Source organism: Ranitomeya imitator, chromosome 1, assembly GCF_032444005.1.
Source record: "Ranitomeya imitator isolate aRanImi1 chromosome 1, aRanImi1.pri, whole genome shotgun sequence".
Taxonomy (NCBI): domain Eukaryota; kingdom Metazoa; phylum Chordata; class Amphibia; order Anura; family Dendrobatidae; genus Ranitomeya; species Ranitomeya imitator.
Window position 1 is genome coordinate 185,114,570 of NC_091282.1, and position 23,876 is coordinate 185,138,445.

The 23,876-nt window shown below is 41.7% G+C and overlaps 1 protein-coding gene across 1 annotated transcript in view; it reads right to left on the reverse strand.

Annotated features, from left to right (window-relative positions):
• The window catches only part of LOC138665353 (sarcoplasmic/endoplasmic reticulum calcium ATPase 3), a 332,774-nt gene that overhangs the window by 127,132 nt on the left and 181,766 nt on the right, over positions 1-23,876 (reverse strand). The window contains exons 6-8 of the mRNA XM_069752757.1: positions 21,186-21,266; positions 16,217-16,302; positions 15,408-15,872 (exon numbers count right to left, since the gene is read on the reverse strand). Of these exons, the coding sequence (XP_069608858.1) occupies positions 15,408-15,872; positions 16,217-16,302; positions 21,186-21,266 (632 nt within the window). The remainder of the gene's footprint in view (positions 1-15,407; positions 15,873-16,216; positions 16,303-21,185; positions 21,267-23,876) is intronic.

Here is a 23,876-nt window from a genome sequence, read left to right on the forward strand (position 1 = left end):
TAATAATATTGAAGAAGAGATTAATAGTGTAGTGTGTATTTTTTTTCAGATGACACCAAGCTATGTAGTATAGTGCAGTCTATGGAAGATGTTCATACAATACAAACTGAATTGGGCAAATGAGTACTTGGGCATCGGCTTGGCAGATGAGGTTTAATGTGGAGAAATGTAAAGTTACGCTCAAGGGCATTAATAACATGTGCACCATATGTTCTAGGGGGAGTAAAACCAGGAGAGTCAATTGTAAATCAGACTAAATAACTATTCAGTGTCAGAGGCTTCTAAGGCTAGCAGTATATTGTTATGTATTAAAAAAAAAAAAAAAAAAAGGGATGGATTTGTGGGACAGGGATGAATTACTACTATAGTCTTTAGAAATTGTTTGTGGGGCCTCATCTGGGCCACCAATTCATAGAAATTAAGTCCTGGAATTTGATAATGTATAAAAAGAGCTACAAAATTGATAAGGGCAGATCAGTTATGACGAAAGACTAAAATAATTAATTTTATTTAGTCTCGAGAAGAGACATCTAAAGAAAATGTTTAGTTAAAATCAGCTTTATGTAAAACCTTCTCAAAAAACAAAGGGGCATTCCCACCATCTGTAGATAGCCAGGTTCAATCAATCAATCAATCAATCGCCAAAGGCGGTAAGGCTTCTTTACCATAAGAACTTGTGCACATGTTGCAGATTTGGTGTGTTTTTGCCATGCAGATGTTAGCAAAACCTGAAGCAGTCCTGCTGCCAGCAAAGTGAATGAGAAACCTGACCTGTCATGCACATGTTCAGTATTTTCGACTGACATGCTGCAGGTTATTTTCTGCACCAAATCTGAATTCTCTGTGTTTTTTGACTGATTTGAGTGAGGTCAATGGTGAAAAACGCAGGCAAAATGCACAGACGAAAACGTGTTTCTGCAGCTGTGTTTTTCCTGCCAAGAGATGCAGAAAAGGTGCAGAAATTTCTGCATCCATTTACTCAATGTGTGCAGATAGCCTTAGTCGGTGAAACAGTCTACCTCAAGAGGCGGTCACAGGCTTAAAGGTTGATGGTTGTAAAAGGCGTTTTTTTTTTTTTTTAGAAGAAAAATATGCAAATGTGTAAAGTTCTTTTTTGAATGCTTGATCTAGTGGATGGACAATTGGGAACTTGTACTTTATGATAATAGTAAATTTATGTTGATATTTTCTGTGCTTAGTTATAAAAATATCAAAAATTCATCAAAAAATTCTAAAAATTACCAATTTTCAAAGTTTAAGGCTATGTGCGCACGTTGCGGATTTACTTGTGTAAAATTCTGCGCTATTTCTGCCTCTTTTGGCAGAAAATGCAGTTGAATATCCGTGCGGTTTTTATGCAGATTTGATGCGTTTTTGATGTGGATTTTCATGTGGGTTTTCTTGCATTTTTACAAATCCATAGAGCTAAAAAAGATATATTATTAACCCATTTCTGACGTACTATCCCTTCAAGGTGGGGTGGACCCGTATGAACACCGACGGGATAGAACATCATATGCGATCAGCCGCGCTCCCGGGGCATCGCGTAGGGAGGGGGCTCCCTGTGTGCTTTCATGAGACCCCCCGGAGCAACCCCCCTCCCTGCAGGCCCCGGATCCAAAATGGCCGCGGGGCTGCTTCCGAGTCCTGCAGGGAGGTGGCTGACAAGCACCTGCTCAGAGCAGGCGCTGGTAAGCCAGGAGCACGCCTCTCAGATCACTGATCTAACAGTGCTGTGCAAAGTGTCAGATCAGCGACCTGACACTATAGTGTGATATCTCCCCCCCAAGGGATGAATTCTGGATTCAGCACCGCACGCGGGGGGGACAGCGCATAACTGTAGCACTGTCTCTCCTGCGGGCGGTACGTGCACACGGAGGAGAGTGCACACTGTTCTCCGTGTGCACGTATTGCGGTACGTGCTGCCGGTGAAAAACGGACATGTCTCCGTGTTTTCAACATGGACACACGTGCATAGACCCATTCATTTGAATGGGTCTACGTGTGTCAGTGTCTCCGGTACATGAGAAAACTGTCACTACACGTACCGGAGACACGGACGTCTGAAAGAGGCCTTAGTTAGGGAAAAATAATAACATTTAAAAAATGTATTTATTTCCATTTTCCCATTCGGGTTAGGGCTAGGGTTGGGACTAGGGTTAGGGTTGGGGCTAGGGTTAGGGATACAGTTAGGGTTGGGGCTAAAGTTAGGGTTAGGATTACATTTATGGTTGGGATTAGGGTTGGGATTAGGGGTGTGGTTAGGGTTACCGTTGGGATTAGGGTTAGGGGTGTGTTTGGATTAGGGTTTCAATTAGAATTGGGGGGTTTCCACTGTTTAGGCACATCAGGGGCTCTCCAAACGCGACATGGCGTCCGATCTCAATTCCAGCCAATTCTGCGTTGAAAAAGTAAAACAGTGCTCCTTCCCTTCCGAGCTCTCCCGTGTGCCCAAACAGGGGTGTACCCCAACATATGGAGTATCAGCGTACTCCGGACAAATTGTACAACAACTTTTGGGGTCCAATTTCTCCTGTTACCCTTGGGAAAATACAGAACTGGGGGCCAAAATATAATTTTGTGGAAAAAAGTTCTCACAACATATCTAGATAAGTTCCTTGGGGGGTCTAGTTTCCAATATGGGGTCACCTGTGGGGGTTTCCACTGTTTAGGTACATCAGGGGTTCTGCAAATGCAACGTGACGCCTGCAGACCAATCCATCTAAGTCTGCATTCCAAACGGCACTCCTTCCCTTCCGAGCTCTGCCATGCGCCCAAACGGTGGTTTCCAACCACATATGGGGTATCAGCGTACTCAGGACAAATAGGACAACTTTTGGGGTCCAATTTCTCCTGTTACCCTTGGGAAAATGCAAAACTGGGGGCTAAAAAATAATTTTGGTGGGAAAAAAAAGAATTTTTATTTTCACGGCTCTGCGTTATAAACTTCTGTGAAGCACTTGGTGGGTCAAAGTGCTTACCACACATCTAGATAAGATCCTTAGGGGGTCTACTTTCAAAATGGTGTCACATGTGGGGGGTTTCAATGTTTAGGCACATCAGGGCCTCTCCAAACGCAACATGGTGTCCTATCTCAATTCGTCAATTTTGCATTGAAAAGTCAAATGGCGCTCCTTCCCTTCCGAGCTCTGCTGTTCCCCCAAACAGTGGTTTACTCCCAAATATGGGGTATCAGCGTACTCTGGACCCTAAAAGTTGTTGTGCAATTTGTTTTATTTCTTATGTTACCCTTGGTAAAATAAAACAAATTGGAGGTGAAGTAAATTTTTTGTGAAAAAAAATTAAATGTTCATTTTTTTTTTAAACATTCCAAAAATTCCCGTGAAATACCTGAGGGGTTAATAATCTTCTTAACTGTGGTTTTAAGCACCTTAAGGGGTTCAGTTTTTAGAATGGTGTCACACTTGGGTATTTTCTATCATACAGACCCCTCAAAGTGACTTCAAATGAGATGTGGTCCCTAAAAAAAATGGTGTTGTAAAAATGAGAAATTGCTGGTCAACTTTTAACCCTTATAACTCCCTAACAAAAAAAATTTTGGTTCCATAATTGTGCTGATGTAAAGTAGACATGTGGGAAATGTTACTTATTAAGTATTTTGTGTGACATATCTCTGATTTAATTGCATAAAAATTCAAAGTTGGAAAATTGCAAAATTTTCAAAATTTTCGCCAAATTTCCATTTTTTTCACAATTAAACACAGGTAATATGAAAGAAATTTTACCACTATCATGAAGTACAATATGTCACGAGAAAACAGTGTCAGAATCATCAGGATCCGTTGAAGCGTTCCAGAGTTATAACCTAAAAGGGACAGTGGTCAGAATTGTAAAAATTGGCCTGGTCATTAACGTGCAAACCACCCTTGGGGGTAAAGGAGTTAAAAAAAATAAAATTGTGATGTAATTTCCTTGTTCAACCTCTTCAGTCATAGACCCTCATTAATATTAAATAAAGACAAACACACACACAGACACACACACAGTCACCAGCTTCTGTAGGAGCATTAACATAATTAACCTACAGGAGACGTGACCGCTCTACCCGGCTGCCGGTGATACACTGTGGGAGTGACTACCTCCTGTCATTGTATCACAGAGTTCACAGGAGTTGATCAGCTCAAGTGCTGTCACTTACGGCACAGCTGCGCTTCTCACGCAGCGGTGCCGCAAATGAGAGCACCGGAGCTGATCAGCTGATGAACTCCAGTGAACTCTCGCAGCGACTCCGTGATACACTGCTGGAGCGATTGACTCATGTCAGTGTATCGCCAGCGGCCCGGTAGAGCGATAACATCTCCCGATGTGACTGTTCTACACGCGAGAACGTCGTGGGACACTCGATATTAAATGGACTATGGCGGACAGGGAGTATATGCTGGTTTATTATTTTTGATTGCTTACAGGAGACACGGGTGTCAGGGATTAGGTGTTCGGTGAGAATGTATATTTCATGTAATTATGCAAATGTTTTTTTTTTTTTTTACAATTGACCAAAGGCCCCAAATGATGGGACTACTCTCCCACCATCAGCTCATGTGGTCACTGTTAGATGGACAGCTGACATAGCAGAATGGGAGAGTAGTAGTCCTAACAGACGACACCTGGGTACACACACACACACACTCACACAGAGACACCCGCAGACATGGACATATTCTCCGCCCACACAAATTCTCCGCCCACACTTCCTCCTTCTGACATTTCCTTTCTGCAGTGTTTTTGGCACACAAATCTGCAAACCTTTTTACACCTGCTGTTTGGCTGCGGATTTGACTGACTCAATTTAAGTCAATGGGTGCAGAAACGCTGCAGATCCGCAAAAAGAATTGACATGCGGAAAATAAATGCTGCGAATCAGGACGGAATTTTCCGCAGAATGTGCACACCAATTCTGGATTCCCATTGATTAACCTTGCTTGAGTAATCCTTTGTGGAATTGGTGCAATTCCGCACAGAAAAAACGCTGTGGATCCGCAACAAGTGCACATAGCCTTAATGATTTTCCCTTTAATCCAATATGCAAATTGCCTCTTCAGAGAAAAAAAGAGGACTTAAACTCTATAGCGCCACCTGTTGGAAGTAGCGATCCTACAACTCATAACCAACCCTTTAACGAGTCATGCAATATGACTTGGGATAAAAGCCAAATCAGTATCTCAGTTCTCAGACACGGTGTTTCGGGCTGTTGGCCCTTGTCAGTGCGAAGCATGAGCACTAATTTGGCTAGATGAGAGGCTCTGGATTGGGGTCTAAGGGGCAACGTTTCTCCTTATGGAGAGTGATATACCATCTATGGCTTTTCAAGGCAAGACAAGCACAGTGCATGTCCGGATGTCTCTGAAGTCAGTGTGCACAGAGTGCAGCGCTGACAGCTTATATGGTATGCAGATGTGCATGAGATATAAGCGATCAGCCTGCACAAAATGAGTGTCCCATAGTGGGACAAAGTATAAAAAAGTTAGAATGAATAAAAAAAAAAAAAATTTGAATTGTAAAAATATTTTTAAAAAATAAATATTTATTCTATCAATAAATAAATATTTGAATTAACAAAATAAACAACAAAAGTACACATATTTAGTATCGCCGCGTCCATAATGACCCGACCTATAAAAACTGTGCCACTAGTTAACCCCTTTAGTGAATGCCATTTAAAAAAAAAAAAAGGTAGAAAAGCTATGCTTTATCATCATACCGCCAAACAAGTGGAATAAAACGCGATCAAAAAGACTGATAGAAATAAATGTGGTACCGCTGAAAATGTTATCTTGTCCCTCAAAAAATAAGCCGCCATATAGCTCCATCACCAGAAAAATAAAAGTTAGAGCTCTCACAATAAAGCGATGCACAAATAATTATTTTTTAAGCAAGTAAAAGCGTCAAAACATAAAAAAATATATACAGGTCCTTCTCAAAAAATTAGCATATAGTGTTAAATTTCATTATTTACCATAATGTAATGATTACAATTAAACTTTCATATATTATAGATTCATTATCCACCAACTGAAATTTGTCAGGTCTTTTATTGTTTTAATACTGATGATTTTGGCATACAACTCCTGATAACCCAAAAAACCTGTCTCAATAAATTAGCATATCAAGAAAAGGTTCTCTAAACGACCTATTACCCTAATCTTCTGAATCAACTAATTAACTCTAAATACATGCAAAAGATACCTGAGGCTTTTATAAACTCCCTGCCTGGTTCATTACTCAAAACCCCCATCATGGGTAAGACTAGCGACCTGACAGATGTCAAGAAGGCCATCATTGACACCCTCAAGCAAGAGGGTAAGACCCAGAAAGAAATTTCTCAACAAATAGGCTGTTCCCAGAGTGCTGTATCAAGGCACCTCAATGGTAAGTCTGTTGGAAGGAAACAATGTGGCAGAAAACGCTGTACAACGAGGAGACCGGACCCTGAGGAAGATTGTGGAGAAGGACCGATTCCAGACCTTGGGGAACCTGAGGAAGCAGTGGACTGAGTCTGGTGTGGAAACATCCAGAGCCACCGTGCACAGGCGTGTGCAGGAAATGGGCTACAGGTGCCACATTCCCCAGGTAAAGCCACTTTTGAGCTACAGAGAAGCAGCACTGGACTGTTGCCAAGTGGTCCCAAGTACTTTTTTCTGATGAAAGCAAATTTTGCATGTCATTCGGAAATCAAGGTGCCAGAGTCTGGAGGAAGACTGGGGAGAAGGAAATGCCAAAATGCCTGAAGTCCAGTGTCAAGTACCCACAGTCAGTGATGGTGTGGGGTGCCATGTCAGCTGCTGGTGTTGGTCCACTGTGTTTCATCAAGGGCAGGGTCAATGCAGCTAGCTATCAGGAGATTTTGGAGCACTTCATGCTTCCATCGGCTGAAATGCTTTATGGAGATGAAGATTTCATTTTTCAGCACGACCTGGCACCTGCTCACAGTGCCAAAACCACTGGTAAATGGTTTACTGACCATGGTATTACTGTGCTCAATTGGCCTGCCAACTCTCCTGACCTGAACCCCATAGAGAATCTGTGGGATATTGTGAAGAGAAAGTTGAGAGACGCAAGACCCAACACTCTGGATGAGCTTAAGGCCGCTATTGAAGCATCCTGGGCCTCCATAACATCTCAGCAGTGTCACAGGCTGATTGCCTCCATGCCACGCCGCATTGAAGCAGTCATTTCTGCCAAAGGATTCCCGACCAAGTATTGAGTGCATAACTGAACATTATTATTTGTTGGTTTTTTTGTTTGTTATTAAAAAACACTTTTATTTGATTGGATGGGTGAAATATGCTAATTTATTGAGACAGGTTTTTTGGGTTATCAGGAGTTGTATGCCAAAATCATCAGTATTAAAACAATAAAAGACCTGACAAATTTCAGTTGGTGGATAATGAATCTATAATATATGAAAGTTTAATTGTAATCATTAATTATGGTAAATAATGAAATTTAACACTATATGCTAATTTTTTGAGAAGGACCTGTATATAAATAAGGTAAGTATCGCTGTCATCGTACTGACCCGAAGAATAAAACTGCTTTATCAATTTTACCAGACGCAGAACGGTATAAACACCCCCCCAAAAGAAATTCATGAATTGCTGTTTTTTGCTCATTCTGCTCACAAAAATCGGAATGAAAAGCGATCAAAAAAGTCATGTGCCTGAAAATGGTACCAATAAAAACGTCAACTCGTCCCACAAAAATCAAGACCTCACATGACTCAGCCAAAATATGGAAAAATTATAGCTCTCAAAATGTGGTGATGCAAAAACTATTTTTTGCAATAAAAAGCGTCTTTTAGTGTGTGACAGCTGCCAATCATAAAAAAGTGCTATTAATAGTAAACCAAACCCCCCTTTATCACCCCCTTAGTTAGGGAAAAATAATAAAATAAATAAAATGTACCGTATTTTCTGACCGCTCACGTGACCGCGACGTCATCGAAGGTCTTACACTCACTGCATTATTAGGAACAGAGGCAGACGCTTGCAGCGCTGAGAGCCAGGGTCCGTCGGAGGGGTGAGTATATCCATATTTTTTATTTTCATTCTTTATTTTTTACATGAATATGGATCCCAGGGCCTGAAGGAGAGACTCCTCTCCTCCAGACCCTGGGAACCACACGCCGTAGGGCGTATAAGATGACCCCCGTCTTATATGGCGGGTATATCCCAAATTCCATATTTTATATGGAAAAGTTGGGGGTCGTCTTATACGCCCAGTCATCTTATAACCAGAAAATACGGTATTTCTATTTTCCCCATTAGGGTTAGGGTGGGGGCTAAAGTTAGGATTACGGTTACTGTTGGGATTACGGTTAGGGTTGGGATTAGAATTGGGGGGGTTTCCTCTGTTCAGACACATCAGGGGTTCTCCAAGAGCGACTTGATGCCCACAGACCATTCCATCAAAGTCTGCATTCCAAAACATCACCACTTCCCTTCCGAGCCCCAATGTGTGTCCATACAGTAGTTTTCTCCCAGATATGGGGTATCAAAGGACAAATTGGACAACAACTTTTGGGGCCCAATTTCTTCTGTTACCCTTGGGAAAATAAAAAATTGGGGGACTAATAGATCACGTTTGTGGAAAAAATATGATTTTTTTATTTTCACGCCCGGGCATTATAAACTTTAGTGAAACACCTTGGGGTTCAAAGTTCTCACCACACATCTAGATAAGTTCCTTGAGGGGTGTATTTTCTAAAATGGTGTCACTTGTGGGAGGTTTCCACTGTTTAGGCTCATCAGGGGCTCTCCAAACACGACATGGCGTCCGATCTCAATACCAGCCAATTTTGCATTGAAAACGTCAAGCGGCGCTCCTTCCCTTCCGAGCTCTGCCATGCGCCCAAACAGTGGTTTACCCCAACATATGGGGTATCGGCGTACTCAGGACAAATTGCACAATAAATTGCACAATCTCTCCTGTTTCTGAAGTAATTTTTTTGTGAAAAAGTTAAAATGTTTATTTATTTATTTATTTTTTTTTAAAAACCTTCCAAAAATTCATGTGAAGCACCAGAAGGGTTAATACACTTCTTGAATGTGGTTTTGTGCACCTTGAGGGGTGCAGTTTTTAGAATGGTATTACTTTTTGGTATTTTCTGTCATATAGACCCCTGAAAGTGACTTCAAATGTGATGTGGTCCCTAAAAAAAAAATAAATAAAAAAAAATAAAATAAAAAAATGGGTGTTGTAAAAATGAGAAATCGCTGGTCAATTTTAACCCTTACAACTCCCTAACTGAAAAAAAAATAGTTTCCAAAATTGTGCTTATGTATAGCAGACATGTAGGAACTGTTACTTATTAAGTATTTTGTGTGACATATCTGTGTGATTTAAGGGCATGAAAGATTGAAAAATTACGAAATGTTCAAAATTTTCACCAAATTTCGTTTTTTTTTCACAAAGAAACGCAAGTCACATCAAAGAAATTTTACCACTATCATGAAGTACAGTATGTCACAAGAAAATGTCAGAATCATCAGGATCCGTTGAAGCGTCTCAGAGTTATAACCTCATAAAAGGGACAGTGGTCAGAATTGTAAAAATTGGTCTGGTCATCAACATGCAAACCACCCTGGTTAAAAGGGTTAAAGAAAAACCATCAGGTCTGTGAGCCAGAATTTTTGCTGCTTGAGGTGATAAAATACTTATTTCATGCAATAAAATACTATTTATGTAAAAATCATACAATATGATTTTCTGGTTTTTATTTTTAGAATCTGTCTCACAGTTGAAGCGTACCTACGATAATTACAGACCTCATCATTTTTTGTAGGTGTGGAAACTTGCAAAATCTGCAGTGTATCAAACACTTATTTTCTCCCCTGTATATATTCTTAGTTGTGATCACAATCTACATGGGATATCTGCTCATGAATCAACTTCACTAAATCTACCAGCCCTAGCCTCAACTCGTATAACCACTGCACAACAGCACCCCTCTGCTTTTAAATAGGTTTATTTATTTAAAAAAAAAAAAAAGGATTTTATTCTACTTCTCAGTTTTATACTGATTATTAGACTATTATTATGCTATTCATTTTATTACAGATTTCACATCTGACCAGGATATAAGGCTCTAAAGAAGCTCAATATATTCATTACTGGGACTGATACCTAGGTAATTCATTTTGGAAGCTATACTTTAAGGTTAATAACTAAAAATGAGAGAGAAAAAAAATCTGAGTGCAATTGAATTGTATTTGAATTTTATCATAATCTGCATTTTCCAGAATGCGCAAGAGGCCATCAAAACATTGAAAAATGAAAAAAAAAAAAAAAGTACCGGTACTTTTCTTTCCAACCCTTCCATATCATCCATACGGTTCTTCAGAAAGCTGCCATTTGCGGGGTCTTGCACGTGCACACATGAACACCCCTGTCAGGCCTCAGTCTGAAGTCTTGTCCCAGCGTCAAAGACCCCGGGATATCAGTGCAAGCGTTCGCAATCTGAAAATGCTGCAACGGATGACGAGGATGGGCTGGAGAGGGGAGCACAAGTGTTTTCTTTACATCTTATGTTTATTATGCTCTGGGTCCGGCGAGATTAAAATCTGTTTCTGGAAGAATCTTGTAAAATGGATTCAGTCGCTACAAGAAAGTGATGAATGGAATAATGAGAGTGAAAATGGAAACTATTTCATAATTATCACCCTGGATTTCAGGTCGCTTACATGATTTATAACGAGGATTACTTTGGTTTTAACACCCAGGCTTAACCCACAGGCTCAAAAGGTCAATTTTTCTTCTAAAGTCCATTAAGGAATTGTGGCCTCAGATACAGTTAATGGACTGAGATTGTACATGCTGTTAAACAAGACGGCAGACTTTTTATACATTAGAAGTAGAAATGATGCCATAACATGGTCCTAGTAGTAGCTGTGTGCCCATAATACTGCACATGACTAACTAGAAGCGATTATGTGAATAGATTCACAAGACACAGTCCTACAGCCATGCTGTGGCTTCAGAAAGGCGCCCTGAGAATTGCTGCCTTCCTCCCAGCATCTAAAGCTCTTCATTTGATTAGCTGGCCTAGTGTGATGTATCATGTGCAACTTGCTGCAAAGATGAACTTGCACCGGGCTGACTACTCAAAAGAGAAGTCAGAAATGCCATCAGGTAAAAGGTGGTTTTTTAGGTCTCCCGTCCGACGGCCATAAATTACTGACCTAGCCCACTGGACCATGCCAATCGATTTGCATCATCTATACACTCCCTGACAGAAGTTATGTCGCTTATCCATGTTATGTAAATAAAAGGTTGTAACCGGACGTTAAATTCATCCATTGGTTGTATAAATTATTCTTCTGAAAGCCGAAACCCTCCGAAATGTGGTTTAGGTTAAGAAAATAAATTGGCATCAATGCAGAAATATTGATCAGTTAATGGACACAGAATGGTCAGATTCTGGAAAGACAAAAGTTTTGTCGCCTGGTCATATAATGCACCCAATCCTAGTTTACTGTTGTGAATTCCGCTCTTGGGCTCCCTCCGGTGGTTGTAAGTGGCACTTTTGTGAGTTCTGCTCTTGGGCTCCCTCTGGTGGTTTTAAGAGAAATGGCTGCTCCTTGGATTTAGCTGTCAGCAGCTGCTTCCACTGATTGTCTATTCTGCTCGGCTATTTAGCCTGGCTCTTTCCTTCAGCTTGTGCCACTTGGCAATGGTTCCTGGTTGGATTCACATCTCTTTGGATTTCCCTGTTATCCTGACCAGTTCAGCAAAGCTAAGTCCTTGCTTGCTCTTTTCTGTCCACAGGTTGTGGACTTATCCGTTCTGTGCTTTCTATGTTTGTCCAGCTTGTCAGTACGAATTAATTCTGTGTAGCTGGAAGCTCTGGGAAGCAGATTTACCCTCCACACATATAGTCAGGTGTGGAGATTTTTGTAAACTCTGTGGATTTTTTGTAGTGTTTTATACTGACCGTACAGTATTCCATCCTGTCCTACCTATCTAGCTAGACTGGCCTCCTGTGCTCATCCTGGTTTCATTCTGTGTATGTCTTTTCCCTCTCCACTCACAGTCATTACTTGTGGGGGGCTATCTATCCTTTGGGGATTTTCTCTGAGGCAAGATAGTTTTCCTGTTTCTATCTTTAGGGGTAGTTAGTTCTCAGGCTGTGACGAGGTGCCTAGGGAGTGTTAGGAGCATCCCACGGCTACTTATAGTGTTGTGTTGAGCTTAGGGACTGCGGTCAGTACAGGTACCACTTCCTTCAGAGCTCGTCCCATGTTGCTCCTAATCCACCAGATCATAACAGTTTACATCCTCACCTATGCTCAGTAAATGATCGGTTAATTAGTGTGTGTATAAAAAGAAACCCAGCACCCCAGACCGTCACTTGAACTGCAACTTGAGCTCTGACAACATGCCAAAAATCCACCCTGCGACCAAAGCCTGGATTATCAAGAGGCTGAAGACCAGATCCACTGTAGATGTGGCTGGCACCTTTAATGTGTCTAAGCGTCAGTACAAAGAATTAAAAAAAGATTTGAAGAGACTGCCTAGGTCCGGCAGACAACTGCAAGACTGCAAGGCAAGACAACTGCTCAGGAGGAACATTTGTTGGTTAGAAAATCCAAAGTAAGCCCCTGCAGCAGAGGTCCAACAGACCTGGTTACCTCAAGTTCCTGTGTCAACTAGAACAGTTTGAAGGATTGTGTCTCGAAATGGCCTCCATGGTCGAATTAGTGCCCAGAAGCCAGCACTAAACAAAAGGCAAGTAAAAAACCATGCGGCATTTGCAAAGTCCCACAGCCTGCTAAACAGATGGATGCTGGAAAAGAGGCAGAAGGTGGATTTATCTGATTAATCTTCAGTAGAATTACACCACAGCCACTGCAAATACTGCAGAAGACCTACCGGAGCCCGTATGGAGCCAAAATACACCCAGAAAACAGTTAAATTTGGTGGTGGAAAAATCATGGTCTGGGGTTACATTCAATATGGGGGTGTGCAAAACATTTGCAAGGTGGAAGGCAATATCAATAGCCTAAAATATCAAGAAGTATTAGCTACCTCTTATATTCCAAATGATAAAAGGGGTCAAATTCTGCAGCAGGATGGTGCTTCATCTGATACATCCATCTCTACAACAAAGTTCCTCCAGGCAAAAAAGATCAAGGTGCTCAAGGGCCGGCCAGCCCAGTCACCAGACATGAACATCATTGAGCATGTTTGGGGTAGGATGAAAGAGAAGCTTGGAAGACAAAACCAAAGAATCTAGATGAACTCTGGGAGGCATGAAAGACTGCATTCTTTGATATTCCTGATGACTTCATTAATAAATTGTATGAATCACTGTTGAACTGCATGGATGCAGTCCTTCAAGCTCATGGAAGTCACACAAAATATTAAATATGCAGTAAAGAATAGTAATAACGGTCCTAGGAGCGCTGGAAATGAGACCAAAACAAGGATTTTAGTGTTGAACCACAACGCGTTTCAACGGTTAAACCGTCTTCATCAGGTGGAAGTCGAAACCGTTATTACTATTCTTTACTGCATTTTGTATCCTCCTAGAAGGTTAACAGCTGGAGCTGCGGTGGACCTTTTGCTTTCAATTTTAACTGTGACCCTCACAGCGCTCCCTAGTGACCGCTTTCTTTTCCCTTGAATTTAAAAATATTAAATATGACTCTAATCGCACCACAACTTCATTCACCAATGTTATGCAACATATATTTGTATTTTAAGTTATTTGTTTGTATATCACATTACTTCTTCCCAAAATCTGACCATTCTGTGTCCATTAACTGATCAATATTTCTGCATTGATGCCAAATTATTTTCTTAACCTAAACCACATTTCGGAGGGTTTCAGCTTTCAAAAGAATAATTTATACAACCAATAGATGAATTTAACATCAGGTTATAAGCTTTTATTTACTTAACATGGATAAGCGACATAACTTCTGTCAGGGAGTGTACTAGCAAGTAATCACAAATAGTCAAATCACATACCATTGTACTTACGAGAAAAATAGGGGTATGGAGACACTTGGCAGAAAGAACAGAATGTTAGAGAGACAAACAAAGAGCAAAAGACAGAGAAGAGAAATAATCATATTAAACAGTGCTGTTGGAGTTAGTATGTAAGGGGATTTCCATGTGTACTTTATCACTGAAGACCTATCCTCATCATGAGCCATTTTATGGACCTATTAACATCAGAATGGTGGTGATCTGAAACTCACCGCCACTCACCAAATAGCTGTAAACTGTGAATGAAGCCAAACAATACAATGCTGTTTACTTTCTAGTGGCTATACTCTGGTACTGCAGCTCAGTGCACATTCATTACAAGAGGAAATATACTGCAGTACCTAAGAAAGGCCACTACTAAGTACAGTGAATGAGCTGTGTCATTCAGTTCCATTCATTGCTTATATCCGGCCTTCACCAGAGCTGAAAACAGCAGATCGCTGAGGGTGCTGGGTTTAGGACCATCACCAATCTGACATGGATTAACTATCCAATGAAAACCTAGAAAACCCCATTTAAGAGACAACAGAATATAGTTTGGGGCAAAGTACCAAATAGCTGAAACAGTAAGTCAGTAGTCTAAAATACTGACCATAAGCCTCAAACGGGTATTAAGAGCAGGAATGTACCTGACCTAACTACTTTATATGGGATCAGAATATTCAAGTCTCCATTTGGCTTCTATTTGGAAACCTTGAACTTGTTTGCAACATTCAATACATGATACGTTGTTTTTTCACAAACTGTATACAGAAATATAACACAGAAATATAACAATATGACAACGTGCCTAAAACCACAGCATAGACAGATCTCTTAGTTGCTCTTTAATTTGCGAGAAAGTAAAAAAAAAACAAAATACTTTACACATTGGCATGTACCTACATTCACAATACATTTTAGGAGTACTCTCAGTCCGTGCACATAAATCATGAACCATCAGCAGCTTTCAACTAATAAAGCAGTCTGTTCGATCTAAAGAAAATATTATGCAGTAAGGCAGTAACAGGTAGATACAATCCATAAGTCAATTTGGACAGAAGTTGCTAAATTAAGGGCTTTACTTTTTCTAAACTTCAGGTTCAGAAGAATGTTGACATGTCATAGGGACAGATCATAACCTTTGATAGTTGTGAGTCCACTTGCTTGAAATCCACACTAATAGCTGAAATGAATGAGCAGAAGCAGTCATCTGGAGGTTAAGCCTGTACGGCTATATGGCTTTCCTCCTATGAGTCCATACACACCACCCAGCGATCAGTGAGGGTCGGTGCAATTAATGCCTCAAAGATTAAAACTTCTAACATGTAGCCATTAGTTATTTTTCCTTTTGAAAAAATAATTACAGTGTACTGTACCAGAAAGCATTGATAAGTAGCAATGGAAGAATCACTTACCCTGGACACAGACATCTGATTGGTTGTCAGAGTACCAGTTTTGTCTGAACAGATGACCGATGTGCAGCCAAGAGTCTCAACGGATGGCAGACTCCTCACAATAGCATTCTTCTTAGCCATTCTACGTGTACCAAGAGCCAGACAGGTAGTAATTACAGCTGGAAGCCCTTCAGGAATAGCCGCCACAGCCAGGGCCACAGCAATCTTAAAGTAGTATATAGCTCCACGAAACCAAGAGCCCCCGTGAACAGGATCATTAAAGTGGCCGATGTTGATGACCCAAACAGCCACACAGACCAATGAGATAACTTTAGATAGCTGTTGTCCAAATTCATCCAGCTTTTGTTGCAGAGGAGTTTTCTCTGGCTCGGTAGCAACCATCTGATTTCTGATCTTCCCGATCTCTGTGAAAACACCTGTTGCAATAACTACTCCAACAGCTTTACCAGCAGCAATATTGGTTCCCTAAAAAAACAGCAAAGTGATTGTAAAACAAGGACATAATTAAACCAAGTAAACAGAATGTTAAATATGCTGTTCTATCACTATATAGTCTCAGATGTGCCTCCAAGTTATCAACGTTGCATAGCATTGTTGCGAGGATAGAACACAGCATCTCATGGGGTACACAGAAAACCTATGGGTGTCATGGTCCTATCTCCTTACACGGCCTGTAGCACACTTACATTTTAAAATCTTGACATTTAAATTAACTTCAACGTAATTTGCAAAAATGCAGTCGTAAAATATAAATTTACAGAGCAAGACCAAAAATTGTATATTAACTGACAGGCTTAACTTTTACTTACAGAGAAAAGCATATTCTTTTTGTCCTGATTGACTGCTCTGGGGTCTGGGATTGGATCTGTATGTTTTATCACCGAAACAGACTCTCCTGTAAAAAGTAAAATACCATGTTTTACCTTACTTTCTAAATATAGTATCCGAGGCTGACATTCTGTATCGTTAGATTATTTATAACCCAAAATGCAATTTGCTGTGAGAAAAGCATTTAGGGTGACCACAGTGCAAAAATGTGTAATATATTTTATAGTATATAACACAAAACAAGAAGTGATGTTCCAATTTATAAATTCATAATAAAAAGGAGAACCAGGAGAACATAAGCAATATGTATGTACAGTATGTATGTATGTATGTATGTACCGTATTTTTCGGACTACAAGACGCACTTTTTCCCCCCAAAAAAGGGGGGAAAATGGGGGGTGCGTCTAATAGTCGCAATGCAGGCTTACCGTGGCGGCAGAGGTGCAGCGGCAGAGGTGTGGCGGCAGAGGAGGCGCAGTAAGCGGGGTCCCTTTCTCCGGTGAGGTGATGCAGCAGCCCGGTAAGCAGCAGAGCCGGGTGAATCCTGTTGTTATCGGTGGTGGCGGCCATTTTCCTGAGGCCGCGCGTGCGCAGATGGAGCGCTCTGCTTCCCGGGGCTTCAGGAAAATGGCCGCCGCGATCTCCATCTGCGCACGCGTGGCCTCCCGTGGCCATTTTCCTGAAGCCCCGGGAAGCAGAGCGCTTCATCTGCACACGTGCGGCCTCAGGAAGATGGCCGCCCCCACCGATAACAGGATTCACCCGGCTCTGCTGCTTACCGGGCTGCTGCATCACCATACCGGGGAAAGGGACCCCGCTTACTGCGCCTCCTCTGCCGCTGCACCTCTGCCACTGCGGTAAGCCTGCATTGCCTGCACGGTAAGCCTGGGACCCCTCTCACGCCATACCTCTCACTGCACCTCCTGATCCCAGCACCTCCTGATCCCAGCACCTCCTGATCCCAGCACCTCCTGATCCCAGCACCTCCTGATCCCAGCACCTCCTCATCCCAGCACCTCCTCATCCCAGCACCTCCTCATCCCAGCACCTCCTCATCCCAGCACCTCCTCATCCCAGCACCTCCTCATCCCAGCACCTCCTCATCCCAGCACCTCCTCATCCCAGCACCTCCTCATCCCAGCACCTCCTCATCCCAGCACCTCCTCATCCCAGCACCTCCTCATCCCAGCACCTCCTCATCCCAGCACCTCCTCATCCCAGCACCTCCTCATCCCAGCACCTCCTCATCCCAGCACCTCCTCATCCCAGCACCTCCTCATCCCAGCACCTCCTCATCCCAGCACCTCCTCATCCCAGCACCTCCTCATCCCAGCACCTCCTCATCCCAGCACCTCCTCATCCCAGCACCTCCTCATCCCAGCACCTCCTCATCCCAGCACCTCCTCATCCCAGCACCTCCTCATCCCAGCACCTCCTCATCCCAGCACCTCCTCATCCCAGCACCTCCTCATCCCAGCACCTCCTCATCCCAGCACCTCCTCATCCCAGCACCTCCTCATCCCAGCACCTCCTCATCCCAGCACCTCCTCATCCCAGCACCTCCTCATCCCAGCACCACCCCACCTCTGCCGACACCTTGCCTCCTCTGACCCTGCTCTGCCACCGCCAGCCCTCAGGTAAGATACTGTAAATTCGGACAATAAGACGGACCCCCATCTTATAAAAAATCTTTTTTTCTGCAATTTTCACCCCAAATTTGGGGTGCGCCTTATGGTCCGGTGCGTCTTATAGTCCGAAAAATACGGTATGTATGTATGTCTGGATATATATTTACACATAAACTCAGATTCTAGCTTGATAGAGGATCTCAACAACAATGGTCAGGGAACTACTATGAATATTTAATTAGAATGATTTGTATATACAGTACATGTTACAAAGACCAATAAACAAATGCACACCTATAAAATTGGATATAGATCTCTATAGCATTTAAGGTATGAGAAACCTACAGAGAATCAGGAGTGTACTCTCATGGGTATAAATATAAGAATAGAGCCCAAGTCATTTACTTATAGTATCAAAAACAATTATTTATTACAAAAGCTCATTAACAGTACAAAACGGCTAAAAGCCAAGATACAAAAGCACATGATGAGAGGGAAGGGGAAAGAACACAAAAAAAAAAAAACAGCCAGAGAGGATTCCTCCATATGTGCTAGTACTAAGAGTAGGTTATAGATTTGTAAAAAGGGGCATCCCTCAATCCATAAATAGTTACATAGGGAGCCCATATACGCAGATGCCGTTACCAAATATGGCTAAAGTAACCCCACTCATGAGCCCAAACACAGCAAGTGCTTACCCATGTGGGAAGGAGAGACCTCAGCAGGCTGAATATAAGGCCCCGACGCGCGTTTCGCGTGGTTGGCTTCCTCGGGGGACCGTTTAAGGTATATATAGTGGGTGAAATAAGTATGGAACAAGTCACAAATGTTCTAAGTACATATATTTCTAAAGGTGCTATTGACATGAAATTCTCACCAGTTGTCAGTAACAACCCATAAAATCCACACAGGCAAAGAAATAAAACCATAGATGTCCATAAATTAATTTCCTTTGCTGAGTGTATGGGATCATTGTCTTGCTGAAATATTCACCCTCATTTCATCTTCATCATCCTGGTAGATGGAAGTAGATTTTTATCACGAATGTCTTGGCATATTTGTCCATTTATCCTTCCTTCAAATTATGTGAAGTTTGCCAGGGCCATATGCTGAAAAAACAGCCCCACGCGCCATGATGTTCCCACTTCCAAAGTTCACTGTTGGTAGGTTGTTTTTGGGGAGACATGCAGTGCATTTTAGTTTTCAAAACATGGTGTGAATTCTAGCATCCAAAGACGTCAATTTTGGTCTCATCTCAGACTATATTCTCCCAGTATTTTGCAGGGTTGTCTAAATGTTGTTGAGCAAAAATTAAACACGTTTGAACATGCTTCTTGTTGTTCAACAATGGAATCTTACATACTCCATGCGGGACTCTGAGATTGATTGAAATAGTTGTCTTTGAAATAATTGTACCCACCATAGGTGGTCTTCGGCTCTTTGATGACTCTTCTGATAATTCTTTTCACTCCTCTGTGGAGAGCATCTGCATGTAGCCTGTTTATGGTGAAATAATGTTATTTCCACTTCCATATTATGGCACCAACATTTCTCACTAGAACCTTCAGTAGTTTAGAAATGTTTCTGCAACCAATGCAATCAGTATGTTTTGAAACAATAAGGTTGCAAATATCTTGAGACAGCTCACCGATTTTACCCATCAATTTTATTGTCCATCAGTTTAACCAGCAGATATTTTTTACTAAGTGGCAGGATTGCTTGCTAACCGCTGATAGATTTCAGCTGGTGTCATTACTTTCCATGTTTTTTTGCTCCTGTCTTCAGGTGTTCAATACATTTTCCCTAAGTAACTTCTCACTATTACACAATTTATGGACATCTATGGTTTGATTTCTTTACCTGTATGCATTGGATGGGTTGTTACAGATATTTGGTGACAATTTCATGTCAACAGCACCTTTAGAAGTATATTTACGGTACTTAGAAAATTGGTTTAATTCTTTATTTCACCAGCTGCGTTTGTGTGTGTGCATGTGTGTGTTTATAGAATTAAAGTTTGTGTATATAAAATTGCAGTCATGTCATATATCAAATGGTTATATGGCGATAAACTTTAGTCATTCAAACAGGGTAAAAACATATCTTCAAAGGCATGGCCACATTGAATATATCACATTGTTTAATTGTAATTACTTGCCAAGTGTCAGATATCAAGTATAAAACACAATCCATGCATATAATTCAGTGCCAGCATAGATTGCATAAGTGACATACTCACAGAAAACATCATAGTTCTTAGATCTTACTGGTGATAAATACTCATTGTTATATTCCAGCATTGCACCAGCAATTGACCCCAACGTTCATTTCGGGTGCAGCTTCCTCAAGGGGTGTGGTTATCAGTGTCCTCATAATCACAAATATCTGGCCGCTTTGATCTAGTGATTGAGATTAAGCCAATCATGATGACCTATAGGATGTCTGTGTGCTCGAATCCACACACCCAAAGCATCTTACCCGTTCAGAATGGTTTATCACACTGGCCTGGGTAGGCTAGCGCTTTGCCGCATAAAAGGCATCCGCGATAGGCTAACAGACAACAACAACTGACAATTAGCCAATCACGCATGCCTGATGCACATTATCTGACAGATGGAAGTAGCCAAATGGGGTGCTTGGCAGTCCCATAGACAACAAATGGAGCAGAGGCCATACAAGCATACCTGCGCTACATTCCAGGGGCGGACATATCATTGGTGCAACCTGTGCGAACAAACAGGGGCCCAATAGATAAGGGGCCCATTTCTACCTCCAAATCAGGTGTAATTTTGCATTTTTAGGAGCTCTAAGGCCGCAAAGGGCCCATGTATTGTTCTTGCACAGTGGCCCTTTTCTGTCTGTACACCAGTGCTACATTCACAAATAACAGTTCTCAGAGATCCCAAGCCCCTTTCTCGAGATTGCTGGGAATTGCAGTGATCAGACCTAGAGTGATTAGCAAGTCATCCCCTATTCTAATCTGCGACTGTTGGTTGGACCCCCAGCAGTCAGCAAGTTATCCCCTATCCAAAGGATAAGGGATTGTTTGTATTTTTACAACAGAAATACCATAAGATACAGATATTTTACTCTTTCTACTAGCTGTCACTTTTACTATGGAACTAACAAAATGGTCACTCTAGATGTAAATTTTGGCTTAAAAATAATATACTAAACGATCCCAAGTAATTAAATATACACATAACAAAAATGTCAAATTTTACTATAGGGGTCTTTCTTTGTCATGTAGCAATATGTTGAAAATCCTGCCACACACCTCTAATGGTATTCGCGGTAAAGTAACTTAAGTTTAGGTTCTTACCTGTCAGAATTGACTGATCAACACGTAAAGTTGTTGATCGGATTTCAATAATTCGAATGTCAGCAGGCACTTTGTCACCAACTAAAATCAAAGTAGACAACTTAAAATTACTTTACATCACCATAGAATCTACATGTGCATGTATTTTTTTAGGTTTGCCTGGTGATCCTGCTGTATTTATATACTTGTATTTTTCTTTTGCTTTAACCATTCCCAACATTGTCATTTTCTGTTTTTGCATTTTTTTTACCCTGTCAAAAGAATGAAAACTTTTTCATGTGTTCGTTAATGTAGCCACACGTTATTATTTTTGTGGGACAACTTAGACACCATCCATTTTACCATTCAATGTACCGTAATAGATTCTTTCTTCTTTTACTATTTTCCGAGTGCAGAAAATTGAGAACTCTCCACCCCCTTTCCCTGCAATTCTCAGGTAGTTTGGGGTTTTGTTTTTCTGGTATTCATTGCACAATAAAATACCTAGAAACAGGGTCCTCCAAATTCAGTACCATTGTGTCAATGACAAACTTTAGGAAATGTGTACAGAAAAAAAAATTATAAAAAATAAATATGGCTCATATACATATACCGTATATACTCGAGTATAAGCCGAGATTTTCAGCCCATTTTTTTGGGCTGAAAGTCCCCCTCTTGGCTTATACTCGAGTCATATACCCGGGTGTCAGCAGGGGAGGGAGAGCGGGGGCTGTGTAGTCATACTTACCTGCTGCGGCGCGGTCCCTGCAGTCCCTGGCTTCCCCGGCGCTGCAGATTCGTCCTGTACTGAGTGGTCACATGGCACCGCTCATTACAGAAATGAATAGGCGGCTCCGCCTCCATAGGGGAGGAGCCACATATTCATTGCTGTAAATGATCGGTGCCATGTGACCGCTCAATTACAGGAAGAAGCTGCAGCGTCGGGAAAGCCAGGGACTGCAGGGACCGCGCCAGGAGCAGGTAAGGGGAGCGCAGCGCTGCGCTATATTTACCTGCTCCTCGCTCCGATGCGGCTCCGTCTGCAGCGTCCTCTAGCAGTGACGCTCAGGTTAGAGGGCGCGGTGACGTAGTCAGTGCGCGCCTTCTGCTGAGCGTCAGTGCTGGAGACGGAGCCGTACGAGGAGCAGGTAATTATTGAAAGCGCTGCCATCCTGAGCAAGAGAGGCGAGTATGTGATTTTTTTTTTTTTTTTATTGCAGCAGCAGCATTATATATGGAACATCTATGGGGCCATAATCAACGGTGCAGAGCATTCTATATGGCACCGCACAGCGTGATAAGGAGCATCTATGGGGCCACAATGAACAGTGCAGAGTAGGGTTGAGCGAAACGGATCGTTCATTTTCAAAAGTCGCAGACTTTTGGCAAAGTCGGGTTTCATGAAACCCGACCCGATCCCTGTGTGGGGTCGGCCATGCGGTACGCGACTTTCATGCCAAAGTCACGTTTCGTATGACGCGCTCGGCGCCATTTTTTTCAGCCAATGAAGGAGCGTGGGCAGAGTGAAGACAGAGGTCTTAGGGGCGTGGACGCCTATCGTCATGTTGTAGAGAGAGAGAGAGAGAGAGAGAGAGAGAGAGAGGAAAATTCCCATTGACTTTGCGTTGGGTTTCGTGTTTCGGTCGATCCTCGACTTTTCGCCATAATCGGCCGATTTCACTCGACTCGACTTTTGAGATAGTCGGGTTTCGCAAAACCCGGCTCGACCCTAAAAAAGTCAAGGTCGCTCAACCCTAGTGCAGAGCAATATATATATATATATATATATATATATATATATATATATATATATATATATATATATATATATATATATATATATATATATATATATATATATATATATATATATACACACACACAGTATATATATATATATATATATATATATATATATATATATATATATATATATATATATATATATATATATATATATAGGGCACAGCTTTATAAGGAGCACCTATGGGGTCATAATCAACGGTGCAGAGCAATATATATGGGGCACAGCTTTATAAGGAGCATCTATGGGGCCATAATGAACGGTGCAGAGCAATATAATAATAATAATAATAATAATAATCTTTATTTTTATATAGCGCTAACATATTCCGCAGCGCTTTACATTTTTGCACACATTATCATCACTGTCCCCGATTGGGCTCAAAATCTAGAATTCCTATCAGTATGTCTTTGGAATGTGGGAGGAAACCGGAGTGCCCGGAGGAAACCCACGCAAACACGGAGAGAACATACAAACTCTTTGCAGATGTTGTCCTGGGTGGGATTAGAACCCAGGACCCCAGCGCTGCAAGGCTGTAGTGCTAACCACTGCGCCACAATATATGGCACAGCTTTCTATGGAGCATCTATGGGGCCATAATGAACGGTATAGAGCATTGTATATAGCACAGCTTTATGTGGAGCATCTATGGGGCCATAATGAACGGTGCAGAGCATTGTATATAGCACAGCTTTATGTGGAGCATCTATGGGGCCATAATGAACGGTGCAGAGCATTGTATATAGCACAGTTGTATATGGAGCATCTATGGGGCAATAATGAACGGTATGGAGCATCTATTTTTATTTTTGAAATTCACCGGTAAATGCTGCATTTTCCACCCTAGGCTTATACTCGAGTCAATAAGTTTTCCCAGTTTTTTGTGGCAAAATTAGGGGGGTCGGCTT